Raw genomic sequence first — 17005 nt, 5'->3', positions numbered from 1 at the left:
ACAGTCATTCAAAAATAAGAACATCTTCCTATGTGTCCTTCCTGTATCTTCACCCCGTTGCCTTGTCCAGAGAATGTCAACAGGCTCTATCCTATAGGTCTCTCTTCTCTCATGAGCAACTCCTCATACATCCAGATTATGCCAACATCATTCCAGGACAGCTGACCAAATTGCACTGATTGGGGTCCTCCTTTATGCAATCCAGCTCATCGGTGCCCCCAAGAGCAGCAAACCTATGTTCGACGTTAAATCTTGAAATCAAATACAGCACTGAACCTCACACTTACCTGAAATGTTTCTCCACTGGAACAAATTTTTCTTTGTCAGACTTCCTGATTCATGTTTATCAATCCTCAAAGACCAGTTAGCTTTGCTGATCTCTTAAGTTGCTCCTTGCTTAATAGTAATCATTTAGGTAGCCTTAAGAGCTTGGTGACTGAAACTTGACTTGGTCATTGTCAACCTCCCTGGAAAAGGAAACCTTAGCCTCAGTCTCATCGCTTTGTTTCTCCTACCGAACGAATGCTCTCATCCATGCATAGACTGTCAAGCCTGAAGGGAATGTGACCGGGTGGGTCTGGCCATGATCTACCCAGCTCTAGCATCCTCAGGTTGACCATAAAACTCTAAAATGTCTTGAGTATCCCAGATGAGTCTTCATGGAAGTACGGTTGTCCTCTAGATACCTACCCTGTCTAACTCACAAAGTCTAACTCCTCATCTGGAAATCACTTGTGAATCACCAGCCTCAGAGACACTACAAATCACTGAAAACCTCTGTGTGTGTGTGCGTGTGCGTGTTCGCGAGCACGCAGGCCAGAGGAGGGTATCCAATCCCCTGGATCTGGAGTTAGAGGTAGCTGGCAGTTGCCTGACTCGGGTGCTCTTCTCCAAGAGCAGCACGTGCTCTTACCCACCAAGCCATCTCTGTACCACTACCACCCATTTTGTTTTTAAACTTCATTTTCTTTTTTTACTTTTGTTCTTTGGATTTTTTTAAAGACTTATTTACATTACCAGGCATGGTACTACATGTCTTTAATACCACTACTTGAGAGTCAGGAAGAGGGGGTTGGGGATTTAGTTCAGTGGTAGAGAGCTTGGTGCGAGACCCTGGGTTCAGTTCTCAGCTCTGGAGAGAGAGAGAGAGAGAGAGAGAGAGAGAGAGAGAGAGAGAGAGAGAAAGATTCAGGAAGAGGTAAGTGGATCTCTGTGAGTTTAAGGCCAGCCTGGTCTACAAATATACAGTGAGACCTTGTCTCAAAAGTGGGGGAAGGGTATGTCATTTTATGAGTATGAGTGCTTTGCCTGCATGTACACCTGTGCTCCACATGTGTTCCTGGTGCCTACAGGGGTCAAAAAGAAAACAAAATAGAGCAAATGGTTTGAGATCAGAAGAGCTAAGCCATCAGAAAACCAATTAAGACAAAGGCAAGAGGATAAAGACATCTTGTGTCAAATCACAAAACAAAGATACAACAGTGAAAACATATGAACTGGAGCATCACAACCCATTAGATATACACGTTAGCAAATGAACCAGAGCATCACCAGCAAGCTGGATACATGTTAGCAAATGGACCACAGTGTCACAAGCAAATACATTAGCAAATGAACCAGAGCATTGCCACCAAGCTGGATACATGTTAGCAAATGGACCACAGTGTCACAAGCAAACACGGTAGCAAATGAACCAGAGCATCACCAGCAAGCTGCATACACATTAGAATTGTGTTCTAAGAAAAAAACCATGTGTTCAAAAGCAGAGTCATCAAACCTTTGTAAAAGTCGAGATACAGCTGGAGAGCTGGCCTAGCAGCTAAGAATGCTTTCTGCTCTCACAGAGGACTGTGGTGTGATTCCCAGCGTCCCGGTCTGGCAGCCCCCAACCCACTGTTAACTACAGCTTCAGGAAACCAGATGCCCTCTTCTGGCTTCCTCAAGTACCTGCACTTGTAAGCACATAACACACAGACACACTCACAAATGTTAAAACTCAAAAAGCTTTCAAAAGTCAAAATAATAAATACTTTCTACCAATAGGTAAAGTCAAATGTATTATACAAGAGAATAGAACCCGAGAGCCGTGATGCACATGTGTAATCTTACCAGGTCAGGTGAAGCAAGAGGATTCCAGGGTAGCCTGTGCTATGTAGTGAATTCTAGGCCACTTATGACCCTGCATGAGAAATTTAAAGAACGAATTTTACAATGACAATAATAAAGCTGATCTGGGAGTGGTAGTGCACACTTTTAATCACAGCAATCAGGAGGCAAAGGAACACAGGTCTCTGTGAGTTTAAGGCTAGCCTGGTCTATATGGGCAGTTTCAGGCCAACCAGAGCTACATAAGTGAGACCCTGTCCCAAATTAAATAAATAAATCTGGGTGTAGTCATGCACACCTGTAGTCCCAGCTACTCTGGAGGCTGACACAGGAGGATACTTTAAGTTCAAGATTTTTTTTCTTTCAGATTTTATTTTTAGTTATGTGTATGTACCCATAGAGGAGAGAAGAGAGTACCAGGTCCCCTGAAGCTGTGAGCCACCTGGCCTGGGTGCTGGGACCAAACTCTGGACCTCTGCAAGAGCAATACGAACTCGTATCTAATGAACCACCTTTCCAGACTCAAGTCCAAGACATGGAGACTTGCTGGGAGAACATTATGAGGTCAAGAATGAAAAGGAAGGAAGGAGAGAAGGAAAGAAGGAAGGACTGAAGATGTGAAACTTAAATGTAAAAAAGAAAAACTAACAAAATTTGAGATTCTTGTAGAAAAAAAAAATCTTATGTAAGAAAATAGACAACTTCCAGGTAAGACAGGAGGCTGGAAAGTGCCTCCAGGAGATCTGGAGAAAGGAGTCAGGTGGAAAAAAAAAAGTGTAGATGTCTTTCCAGAGAGAGAAGAACAGAAAGAGCTTTGGAACCCACAACACGAACGAGTACCTGAAACATGCAGAGAATGGCTCGGACTGGAAGGGGAAAGTGTTTACTGTGTAAGTTTGGACTGAGTTCAGATGCTCAACACTCAATAAAAAATGGAGCAGGGTGGTATGCACCTGTAAGTCCAGGGAGCAGAAGCTAGCGAACCTCTGGATGGTAGTAGCCAGCCTTTCTAGCCAATTGCTAAGCCCCAAGTATTGTGAGACAGCCTGTCTCAAAAATACGATAGAGACCAATAGAAGATATGTGCACACACATATATACACCGTACACACCGGTACACACACTGTTGCTATTGCCTCTAAGTAAGCCGTTATGTCTGTACTCTCTGGTCTTGAATACTTTTTTATACGAACCTTAAAGTAAAAGAACAGAGGATAGAGAGACAGCTTACAGTTGTCTCCAACTCCAGTTCCAGGGATCTGGTGCTCTCTTCCAGCATCCTTCAGCACCAGACATGCATGTGGTGCACAGGCAAAACACCCGTACACATAAAACAAAAAGAAAAGCACAATCCATCAAACATACTTGGGTGTTAGACCAGAACTGCATGTACAATCAAAACCAATGCAGGACATACTTCTATGTGACATCCGAAAGACTCACATGAAACCTGGGTGAGTCACTGAGAAATCAGTTATGCATACAAGAGATACTCAGGTGAAAATATACAAGAAGGCTGACCACAAATAAATCCATTCAGCCGGAAGGACAAGCTGAAAGCAGAACGGAAGGAAGAGACTCCTGCTGTTCTTCATCCTTTGACTCAGGACTAATTTCAGCAAAAGCAATGAGGAAAACTTGTATCGCACGTCTGATAGTTTAATCTCCTGAGAGGAGGCATGTGAGAAGGCTGGTGTCAGCTCTCAATGCCTCTCAGGGCCTTCCATCTAAGTGTTAGATGGTGTTAAATGATGGAGAAGAACACTCAAATCCTCCCATTGTAGGGCTGTGGGTGTGGTGCATCCAGCAAAAGCCGGCAAGCCTATGACCCGAACTCAATACCTGGATCCCATGTAGAGACAGAAAGAGAGAACGGACTCCACAAAAAGGGTCCTTTGACTCACACGTGGGCTCCGTGATGTGTTACCCGGAAGTGTGAGGAAACATTGCTCTTTGTTTGTTTGAGACAGGGCCTCATATAATCTTAATAATGTTTCCATTACTGTGACGAAACACTATGACCAAAAACAAGCTGGGGAGGAAAGTTTAGTTCAGCTTACACTCCCTCCATCACTGAAGGAAATCAGGGCAGGAATTCAAACAGGGCTGGAATCTGGAAGCAGGAACAGAAGCAGAAGCCATGGAGAAACACTGCTTTCTGGCTAGTTCTTCACGGCTTACTCAGCCTGCTTTCTTATAGTACCCAGGACCACCAACTCAGAGTGGCACCACCCACAATGGGCTGGCTCCTCCCACTGGCTCCTCCCACTGGCGTCAATCATCAATCAAGAAGATTCCCCACAGGCCAGTGGAGCACTTTCTCAACTGAGGTTCCCTCTTCTCAAATAACTCTAGCTACTATCAAGTTGATATCACAACAGCCAAGTTGATTAACTCCTGATCCTCCTGCCTCCACCTCCCCAAGTGCTGGCGGTACAGATAGCCATCACCACAGCCAGATGTTACCTGATATTTATTTTTGTGCATAAATTATCTGTGATATCCATTTTTTTCCATATTGTGTTGAGTTCTCATCTGCTTGACCTCTTGGCTTCTGGGGGGCAGGGGACGGTGTAAAGTTTTAAATCTCACACTGTAATTTGAATTGACAACTGTTTCTAGACCCACAAGTGTTATGTTCAATTTGTGTTAGCACATCATTAGGAGTTCACATTCAGTATGTGTGTGCATACATGCATACGTGCATGCCTGTGTGTATGCATGTATGCATGTGCGTGTGCATGCGTTGTGTTGTGTATGTGTGTGTGTGTGCATATGTGTGTGTGTATGGAGTCTTCCCATCTTACTTTCTTTGGATACAGGCTCTCTTTTCACTAGGACCTGGGGCTCATTTTTTTTTTTAGCCCAGGCTAGCTCACCAATGAATCTCCTGTCTCTGCCTGAGAAGACCTGGTGTGATGGTTTGTATATGCTCACCCCAGGGAGTGGCACTATTAGAAGGTGTGGCCCTGTTGGAGTAGGTGTGTCTCTGTGAGTGTGGGCTTTAAGACCCTCATCCTAGCTACCTGGAAGTCAGTATTCTGCTAGCAGCCTTCAGATGAAGATGTAGAACTCTTAGCTCCTCTTGCACCATGCCTGCCTGGATGTTGCCATGTTCCTGCCTTGATGATAATGGACTGAACCTCTGAACCTGTAAGCCAGCCCCAATTAAATGTTGTCTTTATAAGAGTTGCCTTGGTCATGGTGTCTGTTCACAGCAGTAACACCCTAAGACACCTGGCATTACAAGCATGTGCCATTTCATCCAGCTCTTAAAATGGTTTCCTTTTTGCATACATAATCAGGTCCATAGACTTCTGCAGAAACCTTTACAAACTGAACTATCTGCCCAGCCCGCATCCTCCAGTCTTCATTCCAGAATGATGTAACACTACTCTTTGCCCCTGTTGATGCAGTTTGGCCTTAAACTGTGTTTTTATAGTAAGGAAATGTAAATATATTAATTTTATTTCTACTATCCTTTACCATTCTAGGAATCAAACCCAAAGCCTCAAACATGTGAGGCAAGAAGAAACATTCTGCCATGACACAGGATTCTGGGCCCTCTCTTAGCTTCATTTTCCTCTCAATCTTGGCTTATAATTTAGGTGGGTATCAACTGTAGGTAAAGATGAATTTTTCTTCACCACCTTTGGCCATTAGATGTGAAAAAATTCACAAAAATAAATAAATTTAAAATAATTTATTTATTTTTTATTGGTATTTGACTGCATGTATGTGTCAGGGCCCATGGGACAAGAGTCACAGACAATTTCATTACAATGTGTCCAAACATGAATCAAGAGAGAGAGAATAACTGGGCATGGTGGTGCATGTTTTAATCCCAGCACTCGGGAGGCAGAGGAAAGCAGATCTCTGTGAATTCAAAGCCAGAGCTACAGTGAAACCCTGTCTCAAAAAGAGGAACAGAGATGGAGGAGGGAATTAAACAGAATAAGAGAAAATATTCTTTAATCGTATATCTCATAAAAATTGTATGTAGAATATAAAAATATCCATGTCTAATTGAGTGGCAGACAAAGTGACAAATCAGAGAAAGACTTGACAGAATATGATCTGCTCAACTCTCACAAGAAAAGAGAAGACAGGGAAGCTTCTTATAGAGCAGCACAGACAAAAAGAGGAAGTGGGCAGTTTTACTGGGAGAGTTTTACAGACACAGATTGAGGGGAGAACAAGCTAGACACAGGTGAAGATAGAACGAGTCAGAGATGGAGGAGGTGCCAGAAGATTAGAGCAGATTACCAAAGTTAGTTTGAGCAATTCTGAAGAGGCTTGGAGAGAAGCAAGATTGAATCAGTCATCTTGGAGGGGAGTGTGAGCCAGAGAGCTGAGTTGAATCAGCCAGCCAGAGTTCAGAAAGAACCAAGAAGGGGTGTGTGGTGGTTTGAATATGCTTGGCCCAGGGAGTGGCACTATTAGGAGGTGTGGCCTTGTTGGGGGACTGAGGGACGTATGGGAGAGGTGTTCCCAGACCAGCCACAGCCCTGTAAAGAGGAGACGTTTTGCTTCCTTTCTCATGGCTATGCCATAGAATCAAATGAAATTCACCTCATCTGCTATTTAAGGTGTGCTGGCTGAGGTAGAAGCATACCGTTTAATACACTATAGAGTTTTCTGCCGTGATTCAGTCTGTGATAAAAGTAGAGACTTGTCTGAAGGCCTGGACCTGAAGCCAGTGTGAGTCCTCACATAGGGATTTCTGTTTTCCATAATAGTTGCTCTCATTCTCCTGCTGTAACTGTCATCTCTGAGGCTCGCTGCCTCCGTCTGCTAACCTAGACCTGGTCCTGGAAGCTTCTAGCCTCCGTACAATCTTATCTAGGCCTAGAATGTTTTCAGCCTCTAAGACTTAGTGCCGAATAAACTCACCCTATTTTGCATAGGTTTTCCATTCCTGAAGAGACACCATGACCAAGGCAACTCTTATAAAGGACAGCATTTAATTGGGGCTGGCTTACAAGGTGAGAGGTTCAGTCCATTAACATGAAGCATGGCAGCGTGCAGGCAGGCATGGCGCTGGAGAAGGAGCTAAGAGTTCTCCATCTTAATCTAAAGGCACTTAGGAGAACCAAAAGGCAACCAAAAAGCTAGGAGAAAGTTCTCTCAAAGTCCACCCTCACAGTGACATACGTGAATTTCATTTGATTCTATGGCACAGCCATGGGAAACTAAGCAACACGCTGTGTCCTCTTTACAGGCCTGTGGCTGGTCTGGGAACACCTCTCCTCCAGTGTGCCTTCCACAGTCCCCCACCCTGGGCCAGAGCCTCTGTCTTGCTATGTTCATCACACATTATGTCACTGAAATAAATAACTTACCGAGAAGAAATGCGAACTCACAGTGGGGCTTCCTGAGTGGTGAGAGTTACCAGTTTTTCAGCATTTATAAAACCTGACCTTTGGAGGGTGGGGCCCAGCACTGCACCATTCCTAGGGCTGCAGAACCCCCTTCACTGAATCATGAACCATAATATCCTTTATAGTCAGGTGCTTGTGTGTGTGTGTACATATATGTATATATGTATGTATGCATATATATATATGTCTAATTTTATGACAATTTGACACAAGCTATAGTCATCTGAAAGGAGGGAACTGTTATTTTTTTAAAAAAAAATGCCTCTATAAATCCAGCTGTAAGGCATTTTTCTCAATTCCCGATTGACTGGGGAGGGCCCAGCCCATTGTAGGTGGGGCCACCCCCAGGCTGTTGTGTAGTGGTTTGGTCTAATGCTGCTTATATTCTAATGCTAATTTGGGGCCCCCAAGACTGGTTACCCCAAAGACAAAGACAAAGGATTCTGCACATAAGACACTGCGTGACCCTGTCCCCAGTTAATTGTGATTGGTGAATAAAGATGCCAACAGCCAATAGTTGGGCAGAAGAGACGTGGGTGGGGTTTAGGTTTCATGGGCTTGGAGAGAGAGGACCATAAGGAAGGGGAAGGAAAAAGAAGCTGCCATGGAATAAAAGAACTTGCAGGAGAAGAGAAAGGAGAGTCGCCATGGGTTAGCGGAGCCTTAAGAACACGGCCATGTGGGCTGGCCAATTGAAGCTAAGAGCAGCCCAGATGAACCATAATAAGCAATAATTTGGTTTACCATAGGAAAGTAGATTCTAACAGCATGGAGGGTAGGCAGCTGCCCAGCTATTGTGCTGCCTAAGGCACATTAAAAATATAAAGACTGTGTGCCTCTTTCATCCAGGTCCATCAACGATCTAAGGCAGGGAAGAAGCCCCAGGCTGGGATTTATAATAACTTTTACTACACTGTTGGTCCTGGGCTCCATAAGAAAGCAGTCTGAGTGAGCCACAGTGAGCAAGCCAGCAAGTAGCACCCCTCCACAGCCTCTGCATCAGCTCCTGCCTCCAGGTTCCTGCCCTGCTTGAGTTCCTGTCCTCACTTCCTTGGATGATAAAGCTTCCATGGTGATGTGGAAGTTGGGATGAAGAAACAACCCTTTCCTCCCCATCTTGTTTTTGGTCAAGGTGTTTCATCATAGCAACAGCAACCCTGACTAAGACGATAGTGCACTTATGTTTTTGCACGCTGTGCCCGTAGCACCCACAGAAGCCAGAAGACAGCAACGAATTCCCCAGGACTGGAGTTTACAGAGTAGACAGTGAGCCACTGTGTAGACTGGGGACCAAGCCCGAGTCCTCAACTAACCCCTCGCTCCAGCCCTAAGGATAAAAATATAGCCTTCCTTCTACATCCCCATCAAATGAGCCAGAGTTAGCAGTGAGGCTGAAGGGAAGGGTAAGGCAGCCGCTACCACAGAGCAAAACATAGAACTGAGAGGGAGACACATCACGGTTGGGTTGCTTACTCTGACACAGAACCCTCTTCTCCCTGGGAAGTGCTAGCATTCACTCCAGTGCCCCAAGCCTTAATCACGAACCATTGGTTATTGGTTTTCCAGCAGGCAGAGCAGAAAACACAATGGTAAAAATATAAAAAATAGAGAGAGTTAATGGCCCTCCTTTCTGCTCTGTGGCTTTCATCTGAAGTGCTGTGTTCTGAGACGGAACGCCTCACATTCTCTTCACGGAGACATGCAGCTCCAGCCTTCCATTCTCATGTTTGCATGGGGGAAACTATGGGAGCTTGTTGATTACAAAATGGAGCTTAATACAAAATATCAGGGCGTCCTGAATTATGGAGTTAGTCTGCCCAACTCAGCAAGCCAGACAGGGTGGCACAGGCCTATCATTTCAGCAACCTGGGAAACTGAGGCAGGAGGCTCTCAAGCTCAAGACTAGCCTGGGCTACAGAGTGAGGTCAAGGCCAGCCTGGGACTTAATAACAACTTGTCTCAACTTTTAAAATAGGGTGCTGGAAAGAAGGCTGGGTGATTAAGAGCACTTGCTGCTTCTAGTCTGTTCCCAGCACCCACACAGGGTACCTCACAATCTCCTATAACTCCAGCTCCAAGGAAATCCTATGTTTCTGACCTCCTGCACTCAGACACACCACCCTACACACACACACGCACACACACACACACACACACTAAAGTAATAAAAATAAATCTCTACAGATAAGGCTGGGTTTACAGATCCATAGCAGAGCACTCGCCTTGGAGCCAATCCCAGGTCTCCAAAAGAGGAGCAATGAAGTGTTCAACCCCATCCTGTCTCCCCATTACTCTGCCTTCTCTTCTCTGAAAGTTGAGCTGGTGAGTAGAAGAGAAAGATGTTTACTCTATTGGAAGCAAGGTGTGAAGCATCTCCAGACTCCTTTCCAACTGACCCCTCAACAAGATGTAGACAGCAAGATGTCAGCCTCTATTCTCTATCTGTGGAGTCAGGGTGAAATGTCTTTGTGTTACATTCAGCACACACACACACCTTAAAACTACAAACTATACCCTATCCATTTCACTATACCCAGAACCTAGTTCAAAGTGTGGCATGAAAGTTACTGTTTGTAACTCCAGATCCTAGAGATTGAACACCCTCACACAGACATACATACAGGCAAAATCCCAATGCACATGAACTAAAAATAAGTTTTAAAATAAAAACAAAAACCAAACAAAACTAAGGCAGCAAAACACAGACATTTTAAAATATAATCCTTTCTATAAAAGATTTAAGATCTTTAGACTTCCTAAATCTATATAAATTTTGCAGAATTTTTTTTTTTTTTTAGGTTTTTCAAGATAGGGTTTCTCTGTATAGCCCTGGCTGTCCTGGAACTCACTCTGTAGACCAGGCTGGCCTCGAACTCAGAAATCCACCTGCCTCTGCCTCCCAAGTGCTGGGATTAAAGGTGTGTGCCACCACCGCCTAGCAGAAATTTTTAAATATCATTTTTCTAGGCTAAAGTAACTGGCTCTTGAATTCTCAGACTTTCGATTCCCTCTCCCTTTTGGCCTGGTCATTTCTTCTCTGATTCTATTCTATCATACTCTTTCTAAGTGTGATCTGGGGAGCTGTGCATCAGAAAAGGTGTTTGGGGACTATGACTCAGTGAAAAGAGTTCTTGCTGGCTTGCTGATCATTCATGGAGACCTGAGTTCAAATGCACGTCAGCCATGTGGAGAAAGCGGGGCATGGCTACACGCACGTGCCTGGAAAGCCAGCTTTGGGAGCAAAGAAAGACGGATCCTAGGAAGGCACTGGCCACTCAGCTTAGTGGAAACATTAATCTTTGAGTCTCAAGAAAATAAGGCAGAGATTAAAAGAGGAGCCCATGCATACCCCACATTTTCCTCTGATCTGTGTGCACTTAAACGCACATGCATACACACACAGTCACACACATGCGTGCACACATGCACGCATACATACTTGCACATCCACACACATTCGTGCACACACACACACACACCAGACACACAGCTGGTCATACATCAATGGCCTCCACATCAGTGTCTGTGCAGCCATCTTTTTCCTTGCTGCTCCTTTCTCTCCAGATAAGCTTAGCTCTGCACAGGTGCTCACAATTCCCTTTTCACGAGTACATGAAAAGATTCTATATTCTACTACAGAGATTGCTGCTCATCCATGTTCAGTGCTGCTCTGCTCACAATTAGCCAGGAAATAAAAGCAGCTTTAGATGTCTATCAATGAGTGAATGGAAGAAAATGCACATTTCCACATTTACACAATAGAACATTATTCAGCTGTTTAAAAAAAAAAACACAACTGTGAGATTTTTTAGGTAAATGGATGAGCTGGAAACAATCATTCTGGGTGAAGTAACTCGGGCTCAAAAAGATAAAAGTGGCCTGTACTTATTTATTTATTTATTTATTTATTTATTTATTTATTTATTTTTCGAGACAGGGTTTCTCTGAGTAGCCCTGGCTGTCCTGAAACTCACTCTGTAGACCAGGCTGGCCTCGAACTCAGAAATCTGCCTTCCTCTGCCTCCGAAGTGCTGGGATTAAAGGCGTGCGCCACCACCACCCGGCGCCTGTTTTCTTTCATTTATGGATGTTGGCTTTGAATTTTCAGATATGTGTGCTTCATTCAGAATACCCACTGAGGTCAGGAGATGGCTAAGAGGTCACGGGGAGGGGAGCTTGAAGAGAAGGGAAACAGAATATAGAGGTCTAAAGGGTTGAAGGGGCATAATCGAACAGGGGAGTTAAATGGGGTAGGAAACGGGAGGGTATGGTAAAAGAGCAAATACAAACAGAAATAACTAACACCAAAGACTTTTTTTTTGGAAGTCCTGTGGAAACTTACTATTGTAGAAGCCTCCTAAGTACAAACATGCTTACACAAAGAGTTTACATGGAGTCACACTATAACAAGGTGACAGTGCCCCTGCTAGACACTACACACTAACAAATAAAAGGCCCAGTTCCGAGAGTATATGACTTCTTACGGAATTGTTGATTAGTGAGGTCCCCAAACATCATACCCAGTCTAGTGCCAGTACTTTTGTTAATCCTCCAGAACTTGGTGGTAAGACTCTACCACTGATGATACCACACAACTTTAGTCATAGAACTGGAGAAACCGGGCTTGTACTCACCTGGAAGATTCATCCCCACAGCTAGCTTTCATAACACTAGAAAGTGATGTTCACATTAATGGGAGAGAAAAGTAATCATTGGTCTCACCCAGCTGCAAACCCTGCAGCTGTGAATCCTGCAGCTGTAAACTCTGCAGCTGTGAACCCTGCAGCTTGAATACTACAGCTGTGAACCATGCAGTTGTGAACCCTGCAGCTGGGAACCCTGCAGCTGTAAACTCTACAGCTGTGAAACCTGCAGCTTTGAACACTACAGCTGTGAACCCTGCAGCTGGGAACACTACAGCTGTGAACCCTGCAGCTGGGAACCCTGTAGCTGGGAACCCTGCAGCTGGGAACTCTACAGCTGTGAAACCTGCAGCTTTGAACACTACAGCTGTGAACCCTGCAGCTGTGAACCCTGCAGCTTTGAACACTACAGCTGTGAACCCTGCAGCTGTGAATCCTGCAGCTGTAAACTCTACAGCTGTGAACCTTGCAGCTTTGAACACTACAGCTGTGAACCCTGCAGCTGTGAACCCTGCAGCTGTGAATCCTGCAGCTGTGAACCCTGCAGCTGTGAATCCTGCAGCTGTAAACTCTACAGCTGTGAACCCTGCAGTAGTGAATCCTACAAGCTACAACAATGAACAGCCTGACAAGACATGCCTATGGGAACAATAGTGGTACAGATGTCAAGGGAGTAATCAGCACTCTCCGATTTGACTTAAGGCATGCTCTACAAGATAAAACCCATATTGGGCACCATTATCAGGGCCTAGAAGTGGAGCTCTTGGCAGCTGATGGCTGCTGGGATAGAGAGAGTCAGTTTTCTTTAAAGGTGTGGCCTCCGCAAGGTCAACCATGCCCCAATGCAAGGCCACATATCCAAGAGTAAATGGGTGGCACAAATTTGACTTGAAAAAGAAACAAAAGATGACGGAGAGATCAGGGCGGAGGAAAGCATGAGCACAGAGCAGAGCATGCTGGATTTGGAGGAGCTGGGGAAACAGGTAAATATGATCAAAATAGAGTTTGTTAAATTTTTGAAGAAACAATAAAGGGTTAAGTAAAAACAGATAAGATGTAGGTTGTTTCCGATGTTCATTTTGGACTGCTATTACAACTAGTACTGATAGCTGAAAACTTGGTGTAGCCTCTCTCTAAAATAACCAAAAGTCCACGCCTTCGATCACCTCCCTAGGTCTCCAGGTCTCAGATCCAAAGGCTTATAGTTCTGTGTGAATCTTGATTTAACAACAACAACCAAACCTGCAAGAGTTAGACTAAATAAACAGGTAAATATTACCATCCAACCACACACTCTAAAGAGCCCACCCCGGAGCTGTTCTTTCCACTTACAAGGTAGCAATCGAGGAATTCCTTTGTACTTTCAGGTGGTGTGCACCCAAGGGGCTTAGCCACGCCCTCGTCCAAAGCTGTCTGCCTCCAGCTGGTTCTTTGAAGAATCTAGAAGTCCTGGAGTGACCCAGATCTTCCTTTCTAACGCGGAAGGTGGGCTGCAACAGTTACTTCACACTCTTATATCCCAGCCTTCCTTTTTTCTGTTAATCGGTACTTGCTATAAAGGCCAAATAGGGTGCTAAGGAGCCTTATCACATCCTGTATCCTTTACTGTTGCACAAGGTCAGTCACCGCAGGCAAAGCCATGACCTCTCCTTTTGCTTAACCGTATGAGCAGGTCTTACTCTCTTCTCTCAATTCAGTGGAGTCATTTTGGCCTTTCTTAATGGAAGTAATCCTAAACTGCACAAGAAATACTAACCAAATAGAGGTATACTAACCCTCTACCAGAGGACCAAGGTTGATTCCCAGAACCACATGGCAGCTCACAACCTGTCGCTCCCCAGCGTCCGACCAGCGGAATAAGGCAACGACAATAGTGTTTTTCTTTGAGCGGTTTATTCAGCAACCCTTGTACTGTAAGCTTCTTTCGTGCTGCCAGCAGCCACCACACCACCACCTGCAGCCCCTTAAAGCTTTGCCTCGCTCCTATCAGTAACTGCCACAAGAACACTGGTAATTGGTCACTCTGTATGATGTGAGGCGGGATGATCGGGTAACCACACCTCTTAGCGCAAGCTTTCCATATATGGAGTTGTTTTTCTCTCAAGCAGTGCCCAGTCATCCCGGCTGGCCTTTTGCCAAGTGCCATCTTGTAATGGCACCAGTGGAGCCGCTTCCCACAACAACCATCTGCGACTCTAGTCCCAGGACATCCAATGCCATCTCCTGGCCTTTGCAGGCACCAGGCACACAAGCAGTATAGACATGCATGCAGGAAAAACACCCATACACATAAACCAGACTATTTTAAAGATGTATTTTACATGAATTATATATACACATATATGATTAATATGTATGGGTGGTGGTGTGTGCAAGTGAATGCAGGTGCCTGAGACATTGGATGCCCCAGGAATCTGGAGTTCTAAGCCATCTCATGTGGGTGCTGGGAACAGAACACAGGTTCTCAGTATGTACTCTTAACTGCTGAGCCATCTCTCCAGCCTCCTTAAAACTGCTTTCTTTTTAACTCAGACTCATCCATCCAGAAAGTCTGTCTGTCATCAAGAAAGTAGAAACAACAAACCTTCTAACAGAGCAAGGTAAGAGGAAGACTGACCCATTGCTGGTGGAAATGCAAACTTATGTCGCCGCTATGGAAATCCTTTAAAAAGTTCCTCAAAAAAAAAAAAACTAAAAATAAAAGTACCAAATGCTCCAGCTGTATGCCCCTCCACACACACCCAAAGGTTCTGTGTACCACCGTAGAGACATTTGCATGGTTTTGTCCATTGTTTGTGATTCGCAATACTAGGAAATGGGACAGCCTGTGTGTCTGCAAGCAGACAAGCAGATGAGGAAAGTGCAATACGCAGGATGGTGAGGAATGGCTTTAATCCCAAGCACTGACGAGGAACTGAAAGGCAAATCTCTGTGAAGTCAAGGCCAACCTGATCTACATGGGGAGTTCCAGGACAGCCTGGGCTATGTAAAGAGACCCTGTCTCAAAAGAAAAAGGAAGAAAGAGAAAGAGAGAGGGAGAGAGAGAAAGAGAGAGAGAGAGAGGAGAAAAGGAAGGAAGGAAGGAAGGAAGGAAGGAAGGAAGGAAGAGAAAAAGAATGAAAGAAGAGAAAAAGAAAGGAAGGAAGGAAGAAAAGAAAGGTAATTCTGTACACAGCAGAATTTCATGTACAAGTTCAAAAATGAGGTCAATGACATTTGCACGAAATGGATAGAAGTGGAAGTTACTATCTCAAGCAACGTATTCCAGACCCAGACTCAAGACTCAGAAGTACAAACACTACATAGCTGCCCTTAGATTTACGTTCTAGATATGTGGACACATGCGTAAGGAGACATGGGTCATAAACGCTGAGAGGGGAAAGACGACACTGAAGAAAGAAGACTCATGGGACAGGTGTGACATGAAGGCAGGAGGGTTAATGGAGGCAGAAAGGGGCGTAGAGAAGTGGGGGCAGGGGACGGGGCGGGGTGGGAGCAATGAAAGCAAGTATGAAAATTCTATAATGAAACCCCATTGTTTTCTGTACTCGTTCTTAAAACAATGAGAAGAAATCTGTTGACAGTTTAAGTTCTAAGCAGCTCTAACCAATAGATGAAGGGGGAGGGGGGTTCCTCCTCAAGGCTCCATCAAACATGGTCTTTCAAACTCCATGGCTGGATACCCAAGCACTTGTTGTCCTACTCACTACACTGATTCTGACTCCAGAGCCCTGTCCAGGCCCTGAGGAAATTAAATTCAAATATAGGTTCAACTTCTCAGAGACCCTGAAGCTCCGCCTCCAAGACAGAGCACTTCAGTGTAGCCTGGGTCTCTCCCATCTGTGGTCAGGAGCACCATGGAGGCTCCGGGGATCCGATGCCTTGCCCTGTGGCTTCTAATGGTTACCATGCTCCTGCCGATGCTTTCTGGTGATATGATGTTTCCTCCTGGAGTCAAAAGACAACTCTGTGAAAGCGGGCATCTTGGAGGTAAGCAAAAATGGAAATGTGACCAGAAGGAAAATGGTGAAGGAGAAAGAAATCCGGGCAATCTGGAAGGCATGGCTGATGACAGCACCAAACCCTCCTTTTCTATCAAACCCCATGGGCTGGGGCTTCTGATTATATTGAGTTCCCAGTATAGGTTGAAGAAAGAGGAAAAAAAGAGAAGTAGAATCAACTTAAGTAACAAAAAGAGATCGAGAGGCATAAAGACTGGATTGATACTAAAGGTATACAAGAAATGCCATCCTCTCATATGTGTGTGCATGTGTGTGTGCACGTGTGAGAGTGAGTGTGTGTGAGTGTGCGCACGCGTGGGTGTGAGAGTGTGAGAGTGTGTGTGTGAGTGTGTGTGCGCGTGTGCGTGTGCGTGTGTGTTATATGAGTTTCATTTCCATTCAATACATAATCATAGGAGCACTATGTTACCTTCCTTGAATTCAGAAGGTTCAAGGCCGTCCTCTACACCCCTGTGCTACTTTTTAAATTTGAATTCTAATGGACACTTTGGGAGAACTCAGAGTGGAGGTAGGAAAATCCCAATCGTGGAAAGGACAATAGCTGGACTTTGTGAAGAGTAACTAACTATCTTTGTCTCCAACATGGTCACCATGGCTCCTGCTGGAACCCACGTGTATGCTGACAGCGAAAAACAGTGAGTCTAGGGATGTGAACAAAGAGAAGCAGCAGTGGGGTGAGGAGAGATGTGAAGAGAAAAGAGACTGCCAGATCTGGCAGCAGAAGCCTAGCCCTCAGGAGTAGATGTGCAAGGTGGGAAGGCTTTTTAACATATGTGCTCCGGTGAGGAGGAGCAGGACTAAAGGAAGGGTTCCGATGGGTGAGGACCTACAGGCACTGAGTTACATGCTCGCT

At 44.9% G+C, this 17005-nt stretch overlaps 1 protein-coding gene across 1 annotated transcript in view; it reads left to right on the top strand.

Annotated features, from left to right (window-relative positions):
- Positions 1-15987: 15987 nt before the first annotated feature.
- The window catches only part of LOC114623081 (amyloid-beta A4 protein-like), a 2244-nt gene continuing 1226 nt past the window's right edge, over positions 15988-17005 (top strand). Inside the window, exons 1-2 of the mRNA XM_028769772.1 lie at positions 15988-16120; positions 16779-16787. Of these exons, the coding sequence (XP_028625605.1) occupies positions 15988-16120; positions 16779-16787 (142 nt within the window). The remainder of the gene's footprint in view (positions 16121-16778; positions 16788-17005) is intronic.

Source organism: Grammomys surdaster, unplaced genomic scaffold (genome assembly GCF_004785775.1).
Source record: "Grammomys surdaster isolate TR1022 unplaced genomic scaffold, NIH_TR_1.0 193, whole genome shotgun sequence".
In the NCBI taxonomy this organism is placed as follows: domain Eukaryota; kingdom Metazoa; phylum Chordata; class Mammalia; order Rodentia; family Muridae; genus Grammomys; species Grammomys surdaster.
This window is presented reverse-complemented; position numbering and strand designations above follow the sequence as displayed.